Below are 26,149 nucleotides of genomic sequence, written 5' to 3'. Positions count from 1 at the left end.
ACTCAGGAGTGTGAATTATGTAGTAAACTTCTGTCTAAAAATTTAATACATTAAAAGTATGAATGAAGAAGTGTTCTTTCGCTATCGGTCCAAGTGTGCGCTCTCATTTGTCTGCATTCATGTAATCTAATTTAAGAGGCTTTGCCACTCTTATTCAAAAATATGCTCTTAAGCAAAGAGCTTCTCGCTTATCTTTATTAAAAAAAGAAATTGTTTTGGACCTGCTCAATTATTGCTGCGCTAATAATAATGCTCCAGTATGCAAGATATCTTAGAAGCCATTGTACGCTTATCAGTTCTGTTTAGCTGTTGGTCTATATTGATAAAATTAAACTCTTTTTACGCGTAAAATAGCGACTTGGGGAAAAACGGACGACAAAAGCTAATTTATATTTAACAGTAAATATGTTGCAGAAAATTTTAGTATGTTGCAAATATTTCGTGAAACTACTGAAATGTAGAATTTTCGGATGAAAGTGTGAAACGGGAACTTCATTAGCAATTTCTCGAAAGGTCAAAAGCCATATATTAAAGAGTAAAAAAGAGCATAAAGTGTAGAGCATAAAATTACTTTTATTTAATTTTTTTTATTCAAAAAATGTTGTGGCGCCTATGGAACTTATTTACGCTTGACTTCAGTTCATGTAAATAATAGTGAACACAAAATAGTATGAATTTGTATGCATTAAATTTTTATGAAAGGAGTTTAACTGCCAACTGATGCCATTAATAATTACATACTTTTTTTTTAGTTACTGTTTAATATTTTTGGATTTGTTATCGAATTAAAAAAAAAAAAAAAAATTAGTATTGCATCCCAGTAATATCTAAAGGGTTTTCCAATAAGAGGTGTTATTTTGATACTCAAAGAAAAATGCTATATTTTAATATAAATGACCGGATGTTTATTTCATTATAAAGAAAATAACATCAGGCAAATGACCACCACGACCACGCTTACAGAACAATATCCTTTTCATGAAATTTCCCATAGCTGAATTGCAGGTGGCTGCCCCTATGTCACGAATCCCATCTTTGAGGTCTTGAATCGACCCTGGACTGTTAACGTGGACCTTTTCTTTTACGTGGCCCCAAAGAAAAAAGGCACAAGGTGTTAAATCACAAGATCTCGGTGGCCAATTGTGATCACCTCTTCGAGAGATAACACGGCCCGGAAACTTTCCCCGTAAAAGATCAATGGTTTCGTTGCTTGTGTGGCACGTAGCGCCGCCTTGTTGAAAATAAACGTTGCCCAGATCAATACCATCCAATTGCGGCAAAAAAAAAAAATTGCCGATCATCTCTCGATAGCGCAATCCATTCACCATAACTGTTGCTCCAGCTTCATTTTCGAAAAAGGAAGGTCCAATAACTCTGCCGGACCACACACCGCACCAAACAGTCACACGTTGAGGATACAGAAGTATTTCAACAATAACTCTTAGATTTTCTGAGCCCCAGATCTGACAATTTTGCTTGTTGACGAAGCCACCGAGGTGGAAATGATCCTCATCACTCAAGATGATTTTTCGTTGGAATTCCGGATCATTTTCATGCATTTCAACGACCCAATCAGCAATTTCTGTATTGCGGTCCGACAAGTTGCTTCACGATGACCCAAAAATGTTCGTGTTTTACGAACCGTCTCTGCCAAATATTCATCATTTTTATAGTGAATTTTAATAATTTCAATGCGTTGTTTAAGCGTTTATCGTTCCATTTTTATTAATGGCGTAGTTTCTACATGTCAAAAATCAAAAAATTACAGCTTCAAAAGTGACATCTACCAAAATCGCGGGCTATTCAAAATAACACCTGTTATTGGAAAACCCTTTATTTTGATATGTTATCGGATTCAAAAAAACAAAAGTCAAAAACATATGTGGTATAGCATCCAAGTAATGTCTTTAAAATCAATGCATTTCAGTAAATGTCAGTGGAATTGACTCATTCTACATATGTAAGGTCTGTTCATGCAAAACTTAGCCAGTCGCTTAATTTCCGAGGATTCGCTCTCGAAGAGAAAAATATCAAAAAAGTAGATGAACGCAAACCAGTAACAATTTGCAAGTTTTGCGAACAGCAGATTAAATTGTTGGCGTGAAAAACCACAAAAATTAAAATTTTGTTCAATAAGCTACCTCGTATAAAATAAAAAACCGTGATATCTTCGACTCCAGTTACATAGCACTGGCAACACAGTCGACCGTAGGACTTTAAGGCACCTTTCTGGTCTAGAGACGTGAAAATTGAAGGCGTTGAAAATTGAAGAAAAACAATCGGTATTAATTGAAAATCGTTTTTATTCATTAGATTAATTATTTATGTACAAAAAAAAACCAAAAACATAAAAAAAAAATTTTTTTCAATGACAATAATAAAAAATTGCTTCCCCTCACGTAACACATGCCACTGCCGTAACTGATTGGGCTGCTCAGGTTCGTCTGGAAAAAAAATTCGGTCGATTATTCATCAGGAGATATGTCGCTATGGTCTGCTACCCACCACAAAAAAACAAAAAAAAAAAAATTGTTTTCTAGATATTTTATCTGTTTATTGGAAAAACAAAAAAAATGGATTTTTTTCACGTTCTCGCCCCTTAAGTGAGATCTTTTTATAAATATAAATCAGCCAGTACTACCTAGCCTAACCTGCCTCGAAAATAGCGAGCTTCGCCTCACATGATTTTATTTTGTCCGCAATAATTTATTCCCTTCCATCATCGCTGTCGGATGCAGCACATTCCATTAGCAATTGCATTCTTGTGGAAATCACAGCTTTCTTCATATTCTTTTCTTGCTTCCGTCTATGCATGTATAAATATATTGTCAACTTAGTTATTAACTAAGAAGTTATTATATTATTATTAGTTGCTATCGCGTCGCCTTAGTGCCGAAACAAATGTTTTCCAATGTTATCTACTTCTCCCTTCCGTCTTAATTTTAGTCCATGAGAGAGATTCGTCAATTCCTAAAAATTCTTCTTTTAGGCTACCTGGCCACGATCCTTTAGGGCGTCCTTTGCGGTGAGATTCTTGTGGGTTCCAGTCGAGTGCCATTGTACATATGTCGGTCGCTGGCTTGCGCAACGTATGGCCAATCTGACTCCTTTTGCGTTCTCATATTTCAATGGCAATTGGTTTTTAATCTGCTTCGTTTAAAGAGTTGTTCGTTTGAAATACAATTTTCGGGCCACCAGATACAGAAAATTGTACTTAGATACCCACAAGCATAAGCCTCAAAAATACCATCAATGCTTTCGATTTGTATTTTGGAAACTCCAGCAACGGTGACCCCAGGCTGTGGTTCTGAAGCACTTACCTCCGTATCATTCACCGATTCCTATTTAATATACATACATATGAATTCAAATGAACTTTATAAATTTTATTTAAAATATATTTAATTATATTTTCAGTTTTAACCACCATTTGTATTTAAATTTAGAACTTTGGCTCAATTCGCAAATTATAATTCGTGCTCTTTTTTGTACTTAGCGATCAGCTGTTTTTCTCACTTGTAAAATTCTTACTTGTAAGAAGTACAATAATTTATCCCGTAAAAACTTGCAACTTCCCCTCAAAATGAAATGCATGCTTTTTTGCTCTCTCACTTTCCCCTACTTTGCAAATATTTTGGATACATGAACGCCAAATTGTTATTGTACAAATTACAACAAACAATCGTAACAAATCATTTGCTTCATGAATAGACGTGTGCGAACATGTACATATGTATAAATAAAAAAAATTGCATGCATTGGTACACAAATGCAGTTCTCATAATTGAATTGCGAACAGAAAGAAAGTTGAGTTAAACTGACATTTAATGCGAAATGTGAATAAATTCATTTTATTTCAAAAAATATGTAAACACTGTTAATTTATGAAATGTGAAGATATCTCGTTATAAAATTTCATGTTAATCACTCAGTTATTAAGAGAGCAACGGTTAATTGGTCATTTAAGGCAGCTTTTTAATAAGACCAAAGTTCAGGTTTTTTTGCATTTACACCTTGCACGTTCATCTTAATTTTACAGACATATAAGTTTGCATGTTTTTAATACTTCTAAGTTTCATTAAGATGTTCTCGAAATTAACGGAGTTGGACGAAGTCGTATTTGAATAAAAGTATTTAGTAGCGATATTTCAATTTTGTTTCAATTCTAGAAACTCTTATTCGCCGGTTTATTCTTATATGCAGATATTGTGAAGCGCGAGCCAAATTATTTTCTTTATTTCAAACCCTTTAAAAAAATCTGAAAAATGGGCATCGGGCAGGTTCTGTAATTCACTTCCGAGTGATTTTCACTGCAATTGCCAGAGAATTTCAGCGTCATAATTGTTAAGAAGGTCGAGGTAGCCGAAGGAGTTAGTGTATTGTTGTTGTTGTAGCATAAATATTCTCCATACATATGTATATAGGGAATTCTGCTAAAGTGACAGCCCTTGACCGGATGTAAGTCCGGGTCGTTCCGGTCAGTTTGTGCGTCACAGAGTTCCGTAGTGCGCAGATTCGCGACTTCGAGCATAAAACACCAAATGGGGTGGGGAAAAACATCAAAACGGGCACCACAAATCGGAGGAGCAGCTTGGCCAAACACTCAACAAAAGGATGTAAACATCAATCATACATTTATAAATGCATACGTGTTTTGGAGTTTAAAAAATTCTAAAAAAAAAAGTGCGTGTAGCGTAGTACACATAACAGAAGTGATACTTTCAAGGCAGACAAAGAAAGAGGGAGAGACCCGAGAGAGAATAGAGAGAGAGAAAGAATATATATCTAAGTAAGCTCACAACATTTGCGACGCCGGAATGGATAGCACTTTATAGTACACCCAAGCACTAGCCAGGAAACGGAAATAAGCGCCAATAAGTAGGCACAGAAAAAAAACGCCAAAAAAATTGGTACCAAAACGCCCCAAACAGTAGGCACCAAGGAAATATAACGCCAAAGAGTAGGCACCAAAAATATATTTCCTACAAGATTACACCAACAAACAAGCGCCAAAGAGTAGGCAGTGTTATTTCTCACTAGAAATTAGCAACCACAAGGGAAAACTCAGGAAAAATAGCGTAAAGTGTATCTAAGATATATATAAGGTATAGCTCTCTCTCTCCTTTTCCTCTACGTTACATCTTTTTTCTCTCTCGCGGAATGAAAATGCCCAAAACGTTGCATGGCCTTGAAATTTTACTCCATTCTCACTCGTCCATCGACGCCTAAGAAGTTTCACTTCAAAAAAAGTTCAGTATGTCCAAATTTTTGTAATATATAAAAACTTGTTACTTACTAGAATATTGAAAAAAAATTCGAGTTTCAAAAATTATATACTTATCGATTTAGGTAAATTTTGGTTTTATGAATTTTCCTCAGCGCATTATTGCTAAGATCGAGGCTACATATGTACATATATACTATAATATCCGACCACTTTTTATGCGAATGTAGGCTAAATTTTTTTTTTTTTTTTTTGTTTATTAAATTACAAACCAAGTATAAAAACTCTGGCTGCAACGGCTTTCATCTTACTTTTTTTAGTTAGGGTTAATTCAGGTGCGCAAAATTTCTACAAATCACTCATGTGTTCAGCTATGCACACAGGTGTTTTTCGATTATATTGAAGGCGAAGCGCGGAAAAATGCACCAACATAGGTATAAAATTATTGAAGGGGCCGCGCTTGAGGTGAGACCGCCCTTTCACCCTTCTCTCTTACAACTTTTTTACGAATTAACTGGAGTTAATACTAGAATTTTTGGAGTCAATTAAAATTGACACGAATTAAATGGAGTTAATAATAGATTTTCGTCGGTTTTACGTTGCCAGAAGGATCCCGATTTACACTTGTGCGCACATAATTAAGTCACTTAATTTTTTTTTTTTGTTTTTCAATATTCGTTCGGGACGCAAAATTAGTCACCTTGTCGGCAGATTAACAACTTTTGCAAATGTTGTACGTCCATCATATTTTACATCTGTGAATTAGACAACACTGAACCAGACAAAAAGACTTTCGTGAAGAAAAATCGTATGCGAAAAAAGTTTCAAAAAGTAAAACGATTTTTGAGCGAATTTAAACTTCACTTTATTATACCAAATATTAAGGCTATAAAGCTGCATAGGCAACAATTTTCTAAAGATTCCTCCTAAAAAGTTGAAATATTAGGTCTGTTCATGAAGCAAATAGGCAAATTATCAAATTTTGATGTTCATCTTTCCAAAAAAGAGAGTGAGAGAGCGAAATGGCATTTCATTTTGAGGGGAAGTTGCAAATTTTTACTGGAAAAATTGTTACTTGTAAGAATTTGCAAGCGAGAAAAACAGCTAATCGCAAAGTAAAAATAAACACGAACTCAAATTTGCGCATTGAGCCGCAGTTCTGAATTGAAATAAAAATGATGATTAACCCTTTGGCGAAGGAGCCGCTCGACGGGTGAGCGTCGCTGAGGACGAGAGGTATTGGAGTACGCAGTAAAGAAAATAAATACGTTGAACGTTATAAAAACTAAGGCTTTTTATTTAACACAATAAAAATTTTTCATAAAATCAAAAAATAATTATAAACAAACTGCTATCACTGCTAATGTTGAAATGGCTGAGTGGATTTCTTATTGCACGGATTTCACTTCCACTTGACAAAGTAATGCCGTCATCTTCCGTCTTATCAGATTCAAAGTAATACCTGTATTCGTCAGAACTGTCACTATCTAACGTATCATCTCTAGATCGCTTAGCCATCGTGCGTAGGATAAAATATAAATTATAGTGTCCATGCTGGTTCCTCTGGCAGAGAGGAAGTCTCTCCCTGCTGAGAGACTAAATCGAAGAACTGAAGTTCGTTCTGACTCTACCGTCGTCTCATATCGTAAGTTTACATTATAAGGAAGATAAGACTTCATCGCTAATGGCCCTTAATTTCTTTGAATAAAAACGTGACTCTTTTACTATACCTATGCGTATCTTATCGCTCAGAACGACAGACGTCGCAGCTACGAACTAATTTGGGCGACTATATGCCGACACTCGTCCCCAAAGGGTTTAAATGGACGATGTAAGTACACGTAATTCTCTTGTTACACCATAGATACGTTCCCAAAAAATCGTGTAAAAAGAAAATTCATGCAAAAAGAGAATTTAGTGACAACAACCCTAAAAAATTCTTTTTAAAGTTCTCTTAAGAATTTATTTTGTGCTTACACATTTTAATTCATTACTACTAAAGCGTTTTTCAGTAAGAGCGCTTCAACTTTTTTTTTTTGAATAAAACACAAACGGTTTAACTTTTTTAACTATTTTTTTTTTTTTATTATCGAGTTTGAACATATACATTTAAGTATGAAATTCGATTTCTTTTGCATGACCACCGCGTGCACGTTTTACGAAGTCCAATCGTTGAACCCAATTTTCGACCACTCTTTTGCATAAACCGGCCGAAATTCCAGCAATTTCGCGTTCAATATTGGCTCTGAGCTCACAAATCGTCGCAGGCTTGTTACTGTAGACCAATGACTCCACATAACCCCAAAGAAAATAGTCTAGAGGCGTCAAATCACACGAGCGCGGCGGCCATTCGACCGGTCCATTTCTGGAAATAATGCGCTCATCGAACTTACTCTCCAACAAATCAATTGTAGCGTGTGCTGTGTGGCTTGTGGCCCCGTCCTGTTGAAACCACATGTCGTCTAAGTCCATACCATTCAATTGCGGCCAAAAATAATCGTTTATCATGTCGCGGTATCGATTTCCATTCACAGTAGCGTGGCGATCGTTCTCGTCAACGAAAAAATATGGGCCAATTACGCCACCGGCATGTAAACCGCACCAAACAGTGATTTTTTCGGGATGCAACGGTGCCTCATGAATCACGTGTGGATTGCTTTCTGCCCAGTAACGCATATTTTGCTTGTTGACAAAGCCATTGATCCAAAAGTGAGCTTCATCACTGAAGATAATTTTTTGGAAAAAATCTGGATCATTTTCGAGTTGATCTTCAGCACAATTTACGAATCGACGTCGCTTCAAATGGTCAAACGGCTTCAGTTCTTGTGTCAACTTGATCTTGTACGGATGTAGGCCAAGATCTTTTCGCAAAATTCGCCACAATGACGACACAGAAAGGCCCAATTGTTGAGAACGTCGTGTGAGTGACACATTTGCGTCTTCTTGAACTGAAGCCCTGGCGGCAGCAATATTTTCAACACTTCGTGCACTTCTTGCTCTCACTGGCACCGGAACATTATGTAGCGAAAACGTAGATACAAAATGTTTCACTAGACGGTCGATTGTCGAACGGGATGGCTTGTTAAATGGACCGTAAAATGGCCGTAATGCTCTTAAAGTAGCAGCAACAGAACGATTATTTTCATAAAAAATTGGCACGATTTGCAATCGTTGCTCAAGTGTGTAGCGTTCCATGATGAAATGTATACTAATGAAGTTTACAAATGACAAGCGAAAAATAAAAAAATACCAGTCTAACGGTTAGACTCGATAGAAGTGAAACCTTCCGTAAAACAAACTGAGAGAGGATAAGACGAAAGCAGCATTAGGAGCGGGATAATTATAGGTTCATTATAATATTGCTATAAAGTTCATATTTTATTTTCTTCATTTTATCATTATTCATCCTCAATGTTTTCAATTTCAACAAATGATACGAGTGGCTTATGATAGATAAAATATGATACAAATGCTTTGGTTTTGATGTTGTCAAAAAAAAATACCCAAACGGACCGAAGAAACAGACTTACAAATTTCTTCCATTTTCGTCTACTTGTATTCATATAAAAATTTATGTCTCTTCCCACCAAAGCTAAATGTATTAGTATATTTCTTCTTGTATTTATTCAAGGCCGAAATCCCGGCGTTACTGCAATACCGGGCCAAGCCGTGGCAGAGGTGGAGGCAAGCGCCTAAAACACTCCACCTATTTCCAAAAATTAGTTTAACATTTGTTGTCCTCCGATGGAGAATCTATCAGATGCTAAGCTAATAAGAACAGATACCACACTACCTAGTCAATACATTTTCTAATAAACCTTTTGAGAATTACACTCTCACAAAAATTAATGTACGAAATGTTTATACCGATTCACTTAAACTGACTTTCAGTATCTAAACCAAAACACTGTTTTCAATAAATAATCAGAAATGTCCTACAATGCAAATTTCAAAAAAAAATTTCATTTTCGTTTACATGTATTCATATAAAAATTTATGGCTCTTCCCACCAAGGCTAAATGTATTAGTATATTTCTTCTTGTATTTATTCAAGGCCGAAATCCCGGCGGTACTGCAATACCGGGCCAACCCGTGGCAGAGGTGGAGGCAAGCCCCTAAAACACTCCACCCATTTCCAAAAATCAGTTTAACATTTGTTGTCCTCCGATGGAGGATCTATCAGATGTTAAGCTGATAACCACACTACCTAGTCAATACATTTTAAATAATAAACCTAATAAACCTTTTGAGAATTACACGCTCACAAAAATTATTTATATCAACATATAATATAACGCTTCGTAACTAAATAACTTTTAGGCCAGCGAAGACAGCATGGCGCGATAGCCGAGCGACTAGCAATGTGAGCTTCCGATCCAAAATCCTTGGTTCGAATCACAAGAAAAAATAAAAGTTATTTTTATTTAGTTCGTCGCTACGTTTATATCAACATATAATATAACGCTTCGTAGCCAAGTTGGTCGCTTTTTTCGTTTCACTTTTCCTCAAATCACTCCCAACGATTCTAAAGAAGTTTTCACTTCAAAAATATTGCGTCGTTCGCCCTCCCTATCGGAAAAAAGTTGAAGCGCACCTATTGAAAAACGCGTTACATAATTCAACTATTTTTAGTTCCAATGCTTTCAACAGAGATCGCCTTGTTTCTATCAAACACAAGATGATCTTTGAATTATACAGAGGAAGATAAAGTTATCTAAAGTATTTAAATGCTTCTGCAGGTTCCTTTCGAATCTAAGTTTAGAAATAGAAGTTCGGGGTGAAGACAAGAAAAGAAAAACGTGTTCTGATATTAATATTTCTTGCTGGTGTAGCAGCTGACAGATCCCTTCCCTAGTGGTGTGAATCCATCAACAGTAAGAAATAAATTATAAAACGGCGAGGGCAAAATTTACCTAGTCTCAGAGACTTTTCCTGAGACTAATTTAAACGCGTGCTTGCGTCGAAAAATCTCACTCTATTTGCTCTATTAGATTCAAGAAAAATTCATAAAATTTTAGAAATCGTGTTAACACAATTCGTCTAAAAAAGAAATAGGCATAAATATATTTTAGATAAAATTTATTAAGTTTATTTAAAGACATACAGGAAATAGGAGTCGGTCAATGATATAGAGGTGCATATGTACTTCTGAACCACAACCTCCAGTCACCGATGCTAGAGTTTCCAAAATACAAATCGAAAGCATTGAAGGTGTTTTTTGTTGTTGTTGTAGCAGTATACTTATCCCTGTCAGTGTTATATAAATCTCCAGTCACCTTCGCCTAGTTCATCTAACGGTAGGCCCAGGAAACTTGCTGTTTCGACAGGTTGGATCCAGAGGGAGAGGGGTGTTAGATGAGTGGGTTTGATGAGGCATGTGAAAAGGTGGTAACTGTCGTGCGGAGTGCCTTCACATGCTGGACATATGTTTAGTAGGATAACTATGAGTTTAACCTGCTGCAATATCCAGAACGTAATTGTGCTAGTGTTATGCGGGTCTCACGAGGACGCTGGGGCTCTTCATCTGCAGTGGGCGGTGGTTATACTCTGATAACGGCATTCGGGGGTCGTGAGCTTAAGAAGGTGGTAAGTGTCTCCCGATGAATGTCGTTAATTGTCTGTATAAACACTCTCCGTCAAGTAATTGTCGATTTATTTTGTCCTGGATCTCGTCGGCACAATTGAAAAGGTGTTTTCTGACGTGCTTGGTAGGCGGTACAGTTTCAAGCAGGTGTCTGCATGGGTAGGACCTGCGGTAGCACCCTATCAGAAATTGCTTGCTGAGCAGTTTGTTGTGCTCCTTCACAAGGAGCATCTGTGCCTCCTTGTGTAGGTGTTGTAATGGGGACATCAGGAGATATCCGAATGGCAGTGTTTTGGCTTGTCTGAAGCTGCGGCCACTGTGTATCATTAGTTCCAGGCAACCAGACAGACGCAGCGTTATTTACAAATGGCCGGACAATTGTCGCCAACCATATTTCTTTGTCTTTGCCTCAAGAACAAAAAAATTATTGTGGACAAAAAAAATTATGTGATGCGAAGCTCGTTATTTTCCGTTTCACTAACAATATTTTTTTTTTAATTTAATACGAGGTAGCTCAAATGAATTTTGTTTGTTTTTAGTTTTGTGATTTTTAACACCAAGAATTTAATTAGCTGTTCGGAAAACTTGCAAATTTTTTTGATATTTTTCTTTTTGAGGGAGAATTCTCAGAAATTAAATTACTGGATAATTTTTACATAAACAGGCCTATTGACATTTTGTTTTATTTTTATGAATGTTGTACAAAATTTGCAACTTTGATTTATTAGAGTTTTTGTTACACAATGAACTGTATTTTAATAAAAAATTAATGAAAAAACTTTAGCATGAAAAATATTGCGAGTATAAAGTGACTTAATTCTGTGAGCATAAGTGTATCCGGTTAAGAATTGCACTTCAGCATGATACCCCAACAATTTGTGTGGAATGTTTTATACTATTAAAATAACAACAATGTCAAAGTAAAATGTTTGCATTTAAATCAATTCCTCTTAAAAAAAATTATTTGTATGCCCAATTTTCCGCACGGTAAGGTGAATTTAAGAGCTTGCAGGTGGTTTAGCTCTCAAATCTCTCGATCTCTTTCAATAGATGTTTTGTTTACATGTTGATATGAGAAATATTTAATTCTTTTATCAATTCAGGTTATTAACAGTTAGAAATTGATATTGTCGCAAAAAATATCGCATAAAAAGCGTAAAATTAACTAGAATCTACTTAATATTTAATAATAAAAAAAGAAGCACCTGTTAAGCCAGCGAGCCTATGGGCAACTACATACATACATACACATGCCTGTATGCACATATGTACGTATGTGTATAACGAACTTTGTTCCGAGAGCCAAATGAGCGTGCGCTTTTACTCACTTAAAATGTGTAAACAAATAAACAACAAGCATGCGAATTTTAACTTTTCTATCCAATAAATGAGCAGCAAAGAGATTAAGAGAGCAACAACGCAGCATTCCATTCATGACTGGCACATTTCAAATTTTCTAGTATTCAGTAGTTGAACGCGAATCGGCAACAGGTTAGGAAGTGAGCAGAGTTCTATGAAAAGAAAAACAGAGAGCCTCGCTGAAATTGATGTGTACAACTCTTTTTTTGTGATTAATTTAATATTATATATTTAAGTGAATGCGTCAATTGATATTTAATTATTGAGTGCTTTGGACATATAAAGATTTCCAGCGATAACAAATTCGTCGACACCTGCTTTTCAAAATCACACTCTACGCACTGCATTGCCTAGTTTTTGCGCTTAATATTTGTGTGTTGTTGGTGTTCTAGTGTCATTTCGTTGGCGTCGAAGGGAAAACATGTCGCTAAAATTCTATTATGATTTGATGTCGCAGCCATCGCGTGCGCTGCATATTATCCTCAAGATGAGCGGTATGCAATTCGAAGAATGTCCAGTGGCGCTGAGAAAAGGTATGTAAGTTGGCATTTGTTTTTTTGTTTGTTGCATTTTCAGATGTTGATATGTAATTATGTATGTTTGTATGCACATTTAAAATGCACCCGTAGGACGTAGTGGAATTTCGATTAGGGAGGGCCAAAGTTCACTAAGTTTGAATTGAATTTTATGAAGGGTCTTTCAAAAGACGCGCCGAGACGTTTAAAATTTACATGTAAACATTTAGATTCCTTTAGGTTTCAGTATTTTTATTCAAAATACAGCTCTTAACAATTATATGTAAAAAAAATATATAATATATGCCCCACCATGGGGCAATTCATGGTGGGCGTCTTCAGGTAAAATCCAAACAGTCGATTTTTATGAGTGAATAATTGTCGAGAACGTCGAGAAATCGATGTTGGTTGAAGGTTGCTCAGCAAGACTTTGCGCTATATGTGGCAGCAATATTCCAACAGAACGTCCAGTTTTAGGCCTTCCAGTCCTTTTTCTATCCCCAACAAAAACAGTTTGTCGAAATTTTTAATAAAAACCTTAGTCACCGGTAGTCTTCTTCCTTACTAAGACCACGATCATCTAACGGTAGACACAGAAAACGTGCTGTTTTGACTAGTTGGGCCCAGAGGGAGAGGGGTGTTACGTGGGTAGGTTTGATGGGGCATGCAAATGGGTGGTTAGGTCATGCGGTGCGACTTCACACGCTGGACATATATTGGATATGTCGGGGTCGATTCTGGAAAAGTAAGAGTTCAACCTACTAAAATATCCAGAAAGGGTCAAAGTTACGCAGGACTCGTAGTGGTAAAAGTATCCCGATGAATGTCGTTTAATGATTGTCTGTATAATGTCCGGTCGTATTGTTGACTCATTTGGACGATTATTTCCATTAAAAAAATCACGAATTTTTCAATATGTCGTTCCTAAAGATCGATCATTTTCACAATAAGATTCATTATTTGAACGCGTTATTTTATCGTGTAAAATTGTGCATCTGTCTACTTGACAAATGTCAAAGATGGCATAAAAAAAAGGAAGCGTCTAGGAATTGTTCACTACTGACAGCTAGGCGTTACTTTTAAAAGACCCTTTATTTATGTTTTTTTCTGGATGAAGTACTGCGATGAGTAGAGGGCATAAAAGTCCATGAAATCGAAGAGGTGACCTCCGATAAATCTAAATCTAAATTTAGAATTATTTTATTTTGGTTCTGACTGCTTGTTGGGGTCGAAATCTTTACTGTGACTTAGTGAAATACTTCCACAGAAACAAATTAATGGTCCAAAACCTAAACAACGTTGCAAAGTATTGAATTTCTAGTGGTACTTATTTTGTGGGGTTTCTTGAAAGGTCAATTTTGAGCAGAAATCTAGAATGCCCGCTTATTGCACCAGGTCTTCCTAAGATAGAGTCAAAAGCTATTTACAGGGCATTTGAAGATTGGATTAATAATATGCGCTATCATGAAGCCAGTCGATGAAAATGTTTTACTTAAAAATGAGGAACACTTGTTTCTGTTTTGTAAAGCCATAAATAAGGGGTTAGGGATAGTCAGAATTTTCAAAACAAATGAATTCTTTTTTGCATATTTTTAAAGTATAATATCTTTAAAATATTGTGTGAAAATTTGAAGTGAATCCGACAAATGCGTTGCGAGTTATTCAACAATTAACAAAGGGCGCTCCGGAGCGTTCGCAGAACTTTAAATGCGTTTTTCTCAAAACTGTGTTTTTTGAACTGTTGATCGGTGTAACTCGAAAACCGCTAGGTAGATTTCAATAAAATGTATACTACTTTGGAAAAACATAAAAAACTCGTACCGGATCGTAGGATTTTTTTTCAGAAATAGATTTTTTTAAAGCAATTAATTGCCGGTTTTTTCTCGAAAATCTGAAAAATATTTCCTGAAGCCCCTATATAGTTAATTTGAAAAAAAAGCTTCGATCAGGCACAAGATTATCTATTAATAAAACTAATTTCTCTTGTCCGATTGATTTTAAATAAATCTCCAAGGTCTTGTGATGATCACCGCAAGGGGCTTCTGGGGAAACGGGCTAAAGTCAAGTCGAAATATGGTGTATTAATGCTATGTTTTTATTTTTCCAAAATTAAGCAACTGAGTAGGGAAAAAAGTATTGAAAATCATCATTTTTTCGGGCCTCTGACTACCCCTAACCCACAATATATTAAAATTTTTTCATTCATCTATTGATTGTGGTTCCTCTTTATATACAAGTATTTTTTTTTTTTTTAATTTGTTTATCTACAGATCCATTTAAAACGACAAAATCTAAATCGTTCCCTTGACGGTCGGTTCTAAGCTACCGAAACGACCCGGATTTATATCCGGTCAAGGACTGTCACCAACATTCCCCGTATATATGTATATGAGAAATGTTTATGCTGCTACAACAACAACAACTAAATCTAAATAAGAGACAAACGTCATGGATTCTCGGCTAAGCTTTATAAAACGTTTCCGCAATATTATTTTTATTTTCTCTCAATACGCATTTCTTTCCAATTTTTGTATACTCGTAACAATATTCAACCATAGGCAACCATGCAAGTACCTAGTGCTTTGCGTGATGACGATTGTAAATGCCTTTATGCTATAAAAAAATTTAAGAGGCATCAAAGGTCAAAGGTAAACATTTCAAAATTAAAATACTTTTCATATCTCTAAAAGTAACTGACCGTTTAAAAATGTTTAAGGTTCGAGTAATTAAAATTATTCTTTTACACCAAAAAAGTGTTTATTTAGTGGTTATCATTTTTATCGAGTCCAATTTTTTTGTTTTCTACAGTTAGCGTTCCAGCGTTTTTAATCAATGCTTATCAAAAGCTATTCGCAAGAGTATTCTTTGTTTATAATAATCGGGCACAAATACATATTATACATACATACATAAATATATACATTCATACATGGTTACATATACCATACACCAAAGCAAGTTTGCGGTTTTTCATTGAAATTATAATGTTTATTATGTTTTATGAATTCCATCAAATGATTTGTATAAAAATATTCAGCTCAAACCAATATTTCCGGGGAGCATTTCTGTCTGAACCTAAAACATAGTACTAAGTTTGCATATCAGTGAAATATGCGTGAAATTTCATGTGTATCTCACGGCAAAGCAGTACTCAAAACTACTGCGAGTCGGCACTGCAAAACCTTGTTCCTAGGGTAGAGCCTACCATCGACAGCAGGCATCTTTTTGGATATAGGGGGGAGTTTGATAATGCCACTTTTGACAATATGTGCAGATCTGCTAGTAGACATGGGGTGGACCGGGTGCTAGTGAATTGGATTCGTTCGATGTTAGGTTAAAAAAAGGTTAAAAAAAGCTGCCCCCAAGATGGTGTGCTGTCTTCATTGCTCTGGTGCATGCTGATCGATCCTCTACTCACCACCTTAAACGATGCTGGAGTCTACGCACAAGCATATGCGGACGACGTTGCCTGTTTGGTAACAGGCCCTTCGCTTACGAACATCTGCAGGAAAATGCAGAAAACTCTGGATATGATTAGCACTTGGTGATGTGCTAATGGACTATCGGCAAACCCCACCAAGACTGTCATTGTCCTCTTAACCATAAGGAGGATGCTTGATGGACTCGTTCTGCCTAAGCTAAAAGGAGTCGCAATTCAGCTATCCAAAGAAATTAAATATTTAAAGTAATCCTCGATAGTAAACACCTCTGGAAGTCACACGTTGAAACAAAGACGTCCATATCATTGACAGCCCTCTGGCTGTGGAGAGGAGGAGCGACCAGCTTGGCTCCTTAGCTCACAAAATCTACTGAGATTTCTTCGGAGGTCCGGTATATTTAAAGAAAACTAAAAAGGGAACCCGAGTGCAGTACATGGACTTGCTGTTGTCTGAGTGTTGTATGTACTTGCTAGTTCTCCCGACAAAAAAAAAACAAAAACAGTACTCAGTTCTCGCCGTAAAAACAATAAGAAGCAACATTTTTTTCACACCTATTTAAAATACACAGGTTATTTAAAATTTAGCGAAAACTGACAGTTCGTTTGCGAGTGAAGTGCCTGAGTTTGAAGACTCCGCCTTCCTAAGGGAAACGTGTAAATAAATCTTCTTTATAAATTTTGGTGTCAATTTATATGTGTATGAATTTATTTAAAAACACTTTTCTTACCGAAATTTGCCAATCGCCTCTGCGGTTCAGAATTTCATACATTTGACGTTTCTTCTCATTTGACAATCAATGTTCCAGTAACATTTCGCGGCAAATGAAATGTGCATGTTGCTGGCGAAATTTCACGACCGTGAATTTTATTTTAGCCTTAAGGGGTCCCGGTAGTCTAGAGCTCGAAAATTTATGATATTTTCAGGAACAAATACAATAAAAAAATGAAATTTAAATTTTTTAGGGTTTTTATATAACTTCTTTTACATATAAAAATTAAACAAAAAATAAAATGTGTCTAATTTTAGTAATTTTAAAAATGGCGTTGAAATTGACCCTCCCGAAAAATTGGGCCTGGACGGTGTTGTCCATTTTGGCTCTTCTATTTATCCGAATCACAAAAACCAAAAGAATTATTGATCAGTATGACTGTGGCTATGTCCCGTATTAGAACATAAAAATAAAAAAATTCACAAAATGGCACGGTCTTGAATTTGGCACTCTAAAAATCGGGGTTTTTTCAGTTTTTTAATAAAAAAAAAAACGAAGTAATTGAAATAATAATATGGTAGCCATTGGTGTTGTGAACAACATAATAAAATATGTTGTTGAATAGTTTTTTTTTTTTTTTTTTTTTTTTTTTTTTTTTTTTTTTTTTTTTTTTTTTTTTTTTTTACCCCCAGGTCGAAAAAAGTAGTTTCGAGATAAATGAGTTTAAAGTTTGAGGTACAGGAGCGCGCGGACAGCTATAATATTGGGAATTCCCGCATGAAAATTTGTGAATACATTCTTAAGATACCATACTTTTGAAATATCGAAAAAACAAAAAATCGATGTTTTGAAATTTCTGGATCACCCCTTAAGATATTTTGCGCAAGGCTAATTCCTCTGAGCGCACGCATTTTCACAATTATCAAAGTCATTTGGAAAGTATTTACTCACTTAAGTGCTTATATTTTCATTTTTATTTTCCCTCCGTGTATCTTTCTAGGTGAACATTACACGGAAGAGTTCAAGCAAAATATTAATCGCTTCCAGCGTGTGCCCTGTATTATCGATGATGGCTTCAAATTGGCCGAAAGTATTGCAGTGCTCAGGTAAGTCAATCATAGTCCTATGTTTTCCATTTACCTGGGCGCACTATAAGTTTGTTGACAAAACGGTTGTATGTAGCAGGACAAGGGGTAAATATAGACATATATACAGTCTGTGTCAGAAAAAAGGAACCGCGATTATTAAAGATATATATTTAAAATTTACATGAAATTATGTATAAAATTGCGAGTCGTAATTACTCAATAAGCCGTGTAGTCTTCATCGTTGTCGAGTATAGCCTGGCATGCTTTGAACGAGCTTTTCTGAGTAGCTCGTGGACAAAGAGAACCAGATTTTGCGAACTTGACGCACGAGTTGCTTTAAATCGTGGACTGGCTTTCCAACAAGGAGTGTTTTCATAGTTCCCCACACATTTTCAATGGGATTGGCGTCTGGGGACTGGGAAGGCTAGTCCAATACTGTGACGCCATTTTCTTGTTTTGTTGTTTCTCAATGTGTTTTTCTGAGAGCAGTGGTTTTGATGATGTGGGACGGTAGGATATGTTCGCCTCCTTCAGTCGCCGTTCGATGGTGTTCTTACCCACATCTATTCCCTTTTCAGCAAGAACTGATCGAGCCACAAAGAAGGGTCCCTTGGACGATCACTTTGTCCTGCTTTTTTGTCGCCTTTCGCTTCAAGCCGTGCTCAGAAAAGTCATCAACATTTTTCTATCATTCATTCCGCTGATTTTTTTTTTTGCAGCCGCGGCGTAGGATAATTTCGGCTCTTTCGAATGCGTGCATAAAAATACCACCTCGAAACACTTCGTGTACTGAGTGCAAACTTTTGTTTGGTTGCGTTTACGGGAAAGTTTCGAACGACACTAACTTGAGTGGGACTATTACGCAGCAAATAGCAGAACGAAAAATAATTTGAAGTTACAAGAAAAAAACCGGTTCCTTTCTTCTGACACAGACTGTATATGTACCAAAATGATCAGAATGTTGAAGAGTCCACCAAGAGTCGGTGCTCACGATACCTCGAGCAAAAATTTGTATACATCAATGAAACTTGGTGCACATTTTTCTCTTTATCCAACGTAATTTAATATTGAAGATGGGTGTAATCGGTTCATAAACACGTCCGCCTACCATCTAATGGTTGTTTTCAAAGAAAAAAAACCGTGCTATCTATGACGTTCCAAATAAAGCAAAATTATTTAAATTTGATGCGATTGATGGACCCTAAAAAATGAAATATGACGCAAGTAAGACTTTCAAAAATGGAAGAGGCCACGCCTACTGGTATATCGATAACGACTTGATAAGCCTCGCCCTTGCTTAGTACACGCACTGCTTCCAACATAAATTTGACTGAGATCGGATGAAAATCACGGCCACTTTTGTATGTTAAGTCTAATCCATCCGTCCGTCCATCAGATGTTACAAGCTATTATAGCAACATCTCATTATTGTTGTTGTTGTGGTTGTTGTTGTAGCAACATAAACATTCCCCATACATATGAGGGGAATGCTGCTGAAAAGACAGTTCTTGGCCGGATATAAGTCCTGGTCATTCCAGTACGTTGAACCGACTGTCGTGAGACCGAGTATCTCATTGTCTATGAGTTCGTTTGATTTCAAAAATTAACAACCAGCCCAAATTGAATTTTTCTAAAATGTGCACTAAGTTCGATCCGTGTAGTAGAGATCTTTTGGAAAGGAGCGCCAAAACTCGTTACTTGATAATTTTTCTCGCAAAAAAACTAGTATCCAATTAACGAGAACGAAGAATGAAACATAGAAAATGTGGCCCCACGAAATGTGACGCTCCGTGACGCCAACTTAAAACTATTCAATCTGTCACTATATTCGACAACGTGTCCATGATTTCCGTAGCCGAATAGATTGGTGCGTGGCTACCATTCGCCAGTGCGTAGGTTCGAACCTCCGTGGATAAACAGCAAATACAATTTTTTTTTCAAATAGCGCTCGCCCTTCGGCGGACAATGGCAAACCTCCGAGTGTATTTCTGTCATGAAAAAGCTCCTCATAAAAACCATTTGGTCCCTCTATTTTTGGAACAACATCAAGACACACACGTCGAGGAGCTCGGCCAAACTCCTAACTAAAGTGTACGCCCCAATTATTTATTTTTATTTTTTATCCACGATTAATGAGACTGCCCAACAAATCGGCATACGCGAGCAATGGAGCAACATTTCTCGTTCCCTACGTACCGCCGCCGAAGAAGAAATCGGATTCCGGCGAGCCCGAAAAAACAATTGGTACGACGAGGAGTGTCATGCTGCCGCAGAAAGAAAAGATGCCGCCTATAGAGCCACGCTGCGATCGGGCGCAACGCGAGCCATGTGGGATCGCTACAGAGAGCTGAAAAAGGAAGAGAGACGTATTATCCGACAGAAGAAACGAGAGGCCGAAATACGTGAGTGCGAGGAGCTTGAGATGCTGGCCAATAGGAACAACGCCCGAAAATTCTACCAGAAAGTTCGGCGGCTTACAGAAGGTTTTAAGACCGGGGCGTTTTTCCTGTAAGAACAAAGACGGCGATCTGGTGACTGACGTACAGAGCAATCTTAAATTATGGAGGGAACACTTCTCGAACCTGTTAAACAGTGACAGCTGCGCATGTCATAGAGAATGTGAAGATCCCGATACCCCAATCGATGACGACGGAATTGTAGTTCCGTTACCCGATCATGACGAGGTGAGAATAGCGATAACGCGCCTAAAGAACAACAAAGCCGCGGGCGCCGACGGACTCCCGGCTGAGCTATTCAAACATGGCGGCGAGGAGCTGGTAAGGTGCATGCATCAGCTCCTATGCAAAATATGGTCGGATGAAAGCATGCCTGCCGATTGGAATTTAAGTGTGCTCTGCCCAATCCATAAGAAGGGCGATCCTGCAATTTGTGCCAATTACCGCGGGATTAGTCTTCTAAATATCGCCTATAAGGTTCTAGCGAGCGTATTGTGTGAAAGGCTGAAGCCCACCGTCAACCAACTGATTGGACCTTATCAGTGTGGCTTCAGACCTGGAAAGTCTACCATCGACCAAATATTCACAATACGCCAAATCTTGGAAAAGACCCACGAAAGGAGAATCGACACACACCATCTTTTCGTCGACTTCAAAGCTGCATTCGACAGTACAGAAAGGAGTTACCTGTATGCCGCTATGTCTGAATTTGGTATCCCCGCAAAACTAATACGGCTATGTAAGATGACGTTGCTCAACACCAGCAGCGCCGTCAGAATTGGGAAGGACCTCTCCGAGCCGTTTGATACCAAACGAGGTTTCAGACAGGGTGACTCACTGTCGTGTGACTTCTTTAACCTGATGTTGGAGAGCATCGTACGAGCCGCAGAACTTAATCGCTCAGGCACAATATTTTATAAGAGCGTACAATTACTGGCGTATGCCGATGATATTGACATCATCGGCCTTAACAACCGCGCTGTTAGTTCTGCCTTCTCCAAACTGGATAAAGAGGCAAAGCGAATGGGTCTGGTGGTGAATGAGGACAAAACGAAGTACCTCCTGTCTTCAAACAAACAGTCGGCGCACTCGCGTATCGGCACCCACGTCACTGTAGACAGTTATAATTTTGAGGTTGTAAAAGACTTCGTGTATTTGGGAACCAGCATTAACACCTATAACAATGTCAGCCTTGAAATCCAACGTAGAATCTCTCTTGCCAACAAGTGCTACTTTGGACTAAGTAGGCAACTGAGCAGTAAAGTCCTCTCTCGACGGACAAAACTAACACTCTACAAGACTCTCATCATGCCCGTCCTGACGTATGGCGCAGAAGCTTGGACGATGACAACATCCGATGAAGCGACGCTTGGAGTGTTCGAGAGAAAGATTCTGCGTAAGATTTTTGGACCTTTGCACGTTGGCAACGGCGAATATCGCAGACGATGGAACGATGAGCTGTATGAGCTTTACGACGACATAGACATAGCGCAGCGAATAAAGATCCAGCGGCTACGTTGGCTGGGTCATGTCGTCCGAATGGATACAAACGCTCCGGCTTTGAAAGTATTCGATGCGGTACCAGCTGGTGGTAGCAGAGGAAGAGGAAGGCCTCCTCTGCGTTGGAAAGATCAGGTGGAGAAGGACTTGGCTTCACTTGGTGTGTCCAATTGGCGCCGGTTAGCACGAGAAAGAAACGACTGGCGCGCTTTATTAAGCTCGGCCAAAATCGCGTAAGCGGTTATCGCGCCAATTAAGAAGAAGAAGAATGAGGCTGTAATTGTCGTAAACAATCGATTAGTTGCGACTTGCACTCTTTCGTTGGCTGCTTCTCAGCCTTTTTCTCGAAATCCTAACTTTATTTACAGTCATTGCGGTCATACTCAAATGTCCAGACCTCCTCTCCACTGGCAGCCTGATCGTACGTCGACCCACAAATTGCAATTTCTCATCAATTTTTAAGCTTCCCTTGCATATTTTCGCCAAGCTCACTTGAAACCTTGAAGTTTTTAGAGGAAAAATTGTGCTTTAAATTTCTCTTTCCTCCACATCAACACTGAATTTTACTTTTACCTTAAGTCGAACACTCTTTATTACAAAATATTACTTTATAATTAAGTAAAAAAAAAATTAGTATTCATTAAGAAATTCTCCACAGGTACCTCAGCGCAAAGGGTAAAATTCCCGAATATCTTTACCCAAAATACTTTGTGGAGCAGGCACGAGTTGATGAATTTCTCGAATGGCAACACATCACTCTCCGTGTTACCTGTTCACTTTACTTCCGCACCATTTGGCTGGATCCATTGGTAACCGGTGAACGTCCGGTGGATGAGAAAGTAGCGAAAGTCAAAAGTCAAATGGAGGCGAATTTAGATATCGTAGAGAATGTGTGGCTCGCAAAAACCGATTTTCTTACCGGGCAACGGCTGACGGTGGCGGATATTTTTGCGGCGTGCGAAATCGAACAGACACGTGAGTGGGTAAAAAATTTAAAAGTACTTGGAATATACATTCACCGAAATTATTATAAAGACACGAACATTATTTTATGCAGAGAAAATGCGAAACTTCGTTAAGAAAACAAAATGATCAAAAATCAAGGAATATTTTGCACGATTTCAAACTTGCACGATGTTTAGTAAAATTAATGGGCTGTAAGAAATTAACAGTTTTCAAAATTTGATGAAAATTTTTGGAATTTTGTCTATTTTTTATAAATCTTGTAGAAAATGTAAAACTTTGAAACTTAGATTATTATGTTCTTTGCTATAAAACGAACTCTTTTTCTTCTTAATTAGCGCGATTGCCGCTTACGTGATTTTGGCCGAGTTTAACAAAGTGCGCCAGTCGTTTCTTTCTCGGGGTAACCGGCGCCAGTTGGGCACACCAAGTGAAGCCAAGTCCCTCTCCGCCTGATCTTTCCAACGCAAAGGAGGCCTTCCACCAGCAGGCACCGCATCGAATACTTTCAGAGCTAGAGCGTTTGTATCCATTCGGACGACATGACCCAGCCTACGCAGCCGCTGGATCTTTATTCGCTGCGGAGTGTCTATGTCGCAGTAAAGCTCATACAGCCCATTGCTTCACTGCCTCGCGGTCACCAACGTGCAAAGGTCCACAAATCTTCCGCAGAATCTTTCTCTCAAACACTCCAAGGGAGGCCTCATCAGATATTGTCATCGTCCAAGCTTCTGCGCCATACGTTAAAACGGGCATGATGAGAGCCTTGTAGAGTGTTAGTTTCGTTCGTCGAGAGAGGACTTTACTACTCATTTGCCTACTTAGTCCAAAGTAGCACTTGTTGGCAAGAGAGATTCTACGTAGGATGTCAAGGCTGACAATCTTGTCGTTAATGCTGGTTCCTAAATAAACGAAGTCTTTTACAACCTCGAAATCAGAACTGTCAAGAGTGACGTGGGTGCTGATACGCGAGTGCGCCGATTGTTTGATGACAGGTGGTACGTCGATTTGTCCTCGTTCACCACCAGACCCATTCGCTTTGCCTCTTTAGCCAGTCACCCTGTCTGAAACCTCATTTGGTATCAAACGGCTCGAAGAGGTCCTTCCAAATTCTGATAGTGCTGCTGGTATTAAGCATCGGCATTTTGCATAGCCGTATTAGTTGCGGGGATAAAATGCGGGAGGCAATTCGGCAAATGTGTTTTGCTGTGAACCGCTTTTCACTTATTTCTGTTAGCTTGGTAATGCCCTTTCGCACCAGCTGAATCACTTGCGAATTACCTTCGTTTCAATCACCGGAATATATTCTTCAAACATCGAATTTTTGGCTATAATTACTTCAATTTTTAATATTTTAAACATAAACTTCGCGTCTGACCGATCAAATTGTCAAGCTTGTCAACACAGCGATTCGTTACTTGGCTCTTCGTGGCCTTCGGTGGATTCACAAAAAAAGCGAAAGTGGCATGTAACGAAGCAACAATACGACACCCTTATGAACCATCCAAAACTATTTTTATATGAAGACAAATTCTGCATTTCCCTTCCGATTGAATTTCAATCAAATTCACTATGAATCCAAAATTTGGCGAACTGTGTTTTACTTTAACCATTTCATTCGCCCTTTTTCTAAAATGAATTCCGAAAGAATTTGAATATTTTGAAAAACGAATTCACAGGAGAACTGTTGATGAGTATTAATTTTAATTTAGTTTGCCTAGTTTTGGATATGAAAAAGCACTAAAACACCCATTTATTTAATGAAAAGAAAATACCAAATTTTTATTGATTTATTAAAGAATTTACAGCTGTCTGTACTGTGTGCGTTTTTTAAAAGACAGAGTATCAAAAAAACATAGTTTCAAAAATCCAACCTTGTAGTTAAGGCTTATGTTAAGAGAATTTCAACAACAACAACAATTTCAACAAAAGGCCGAAAACACTTTTTTGCTATATTTGAGATTATGTACCAAGATAAGATACTCATTTTTCAAAAACGTCGTCCATGGACTTAATTAGTACTCAGTAAATTCAAAGGCTTCTTTTTTTAATTTATAAAAAAGTTTTAAATGTTAAGAGGAGTTGATCCAATATTCTTGTATAATCTCAAAAGGAGTAAAAAATAGGATTTGCACTTCCAAAACATCAAATTTTATAAAAATCAACAAATTTTCAATAGCACCAAAAAAGTTCTCAGAGTTGCCTTTTAAAACTTTTTTTAATTATAATTTTTACTTACCATTTTGGTAGCTTCAATTTAAAAAAAGAAACAAACACCAAAATCAAAAATTTTCGCAATTTGTGTTTAAAGAGGCACTCAATTTATTGCGAAGAGCAAAGGGTTGGCAACATTACACAACTAGGTTAGTGTGACATCACGCACTCTATGTTGGGCGCAATATAGCTTCTATCATTCTTGAGAGAACTATAGGTTTTAGATTCCCAAGCTATGTGTTTTAAGTAAATTGAGAACCGTAAGGTTCATATCACCATATCACCAAAATCAGACTCTTCTAAAGAATTGGAATGGTCGCGTAAAAACTTTCTGTTTTGAAGACTTCTTCTGTAAGTGTCTCATTTTCTATTATCTAATTTAAGTGGTTTTTAGTAAAAAATGTGTTTTTTTTTATTGGCTAAATTGGAAGCCCTCAGCTGTGGAGTTCATTTTTCGAGTAAATCGAAAGCGAGTTCAAAAACTAACAAATAATTCGTTTCTCATAACACGAAAACTAAATTCACTCGTATTTACAACCATTTTTGTATATACACTTTCGCTCGGAGAACTCCAAAAAATACTTTATAATTTCATTTCTTGGCTTTACCTAAAATAATATTTGAAATCTTACACTTTTCCCTTGCAGGCATGGCTGATTATGACGTGCGCATCAAATACCCGAAAATCAAGGCATGGCTGAAACGCGTGCGCGCAGGCTGCAGTCCACACTACGATAATGCCCACCACCTTGTCTATAAGATCAGCGGCACTGCACCACATGCGAAGCTGTGAAATATATTTAATTTCCTATGATTTTTGATATTTTGTCACTTGTGTAAACTTACAAATGTTTGTCAATAATAAGGGATGTGAATAATAAAGTGAAATAGAATAAATTATAATAAAAATAATTAAAAAAAGGAACTAAAAAATTTAATTAGAGAAAAAAATAAAGAGTTAAAAATAATAATTACACAAAAAAATTAAAAAAGAATTCAAAAAATTTAATTACATAAACAAAATTAAAAATGATTTGAAATAAAATAATTACATAAAAAACTAAACAAAAATTTTAAAACTTAAGTTGCATAAAAAT

The 26,149-nt window shown here is 37.2% G+C and overlaps 1 protein-coding gene, 1 non-coding gene and 1 pseudogene across 4 annotated transcripts; 1 reads left to right on the top strand and 2 right to left on the bottom strand.

Moving 5' to 3' along the window:
• The first annotated feature begins 94 nt into the window (after nt 1–94).
• Nucleotides 95–25,938, top strand: LOC129237501 (glutathione S-transferase theta-1). 3 transcript variants are annotated; one of them, XM_054872291.1, is made up of 5 exons: nt 95–399; nt 12,560–12,700; nt 17,832–17,937; nt 22,534–22,850; nt 25,700–25,938. In XM_054872291.1, coding segments are annotated over exons 1-5 (711 nt in total). In that variant the 5' UTR covers nt 95–398; the 3' UTR covers nt 25,846–25,938. The 3 variants fall into 3 exon arrangements, with proteins under 3 accessions (XP_054728266.1, XP_054728270.1, XP_054728269.1); XM_054872295.1 differs by having other exon boundaries at nt 22,534–22,858; nt 25,700–25,889; XM_054872294.1 differs by lacking the exon at nt 95–399 and having other exon boundaries at nt 12,314–12,700.
• Nucleotides 8,848–9,042, bottom strand: LOC129239856 (U2 spliceosomal RNA). Its single transcript, XR_008581965.1, has one exon. It is a non-coding gene; the product is annotated as a U2 spliceosomal RNA (small nuclear RNA).
• On the bottom strand, nt 9,270–9,454 carry LOC129239869 (U2 spliceosomal RNA; annotated as a pseudogene).
• Nucleotides 25,939–26,149: the final 211 nt, after the last annotated feature.

This window comes from Anastrepha obliqua, chromosome 2, assembly GCF_027943255.1.
Source record: "Anastrepha obliqua isolate idAnaObli1 chromosome 2, idAnaObli1_1.0, whole genome shotgun sequence".
Lineage (NCBI taxonomy): Eukaryota > Metazoa > Arthropoda > Insecta > Diptera > Tephritidae > Anastrepha > Anastrepha obliqua.
The sequence above is the reverse complement of the archived record's forward strand: the minus strand, read 5'-3'. Positions and strand labels throughout refer to the sequence as shown.

Bases quoted from the DNA above. Each gene is read 5' to 3' on its own strand.
- LOC129237501 (XM_054872291.1), top strand. The intron at 12,701-17,831 runs GTATGTAAGTTG...GTATCTTTCTAG, and splicing joins TCCAGTGGCGCTGAGAAAAG to GTGAACATTACACGGAAGAG. The intron at 22,851-25,699 runs GTGAGTGGGTAA...TTTCCCTTGCAG, and splicing joins GTGCGAAATCGAACAGACAC to GCATGGCTGATTATGACGTG.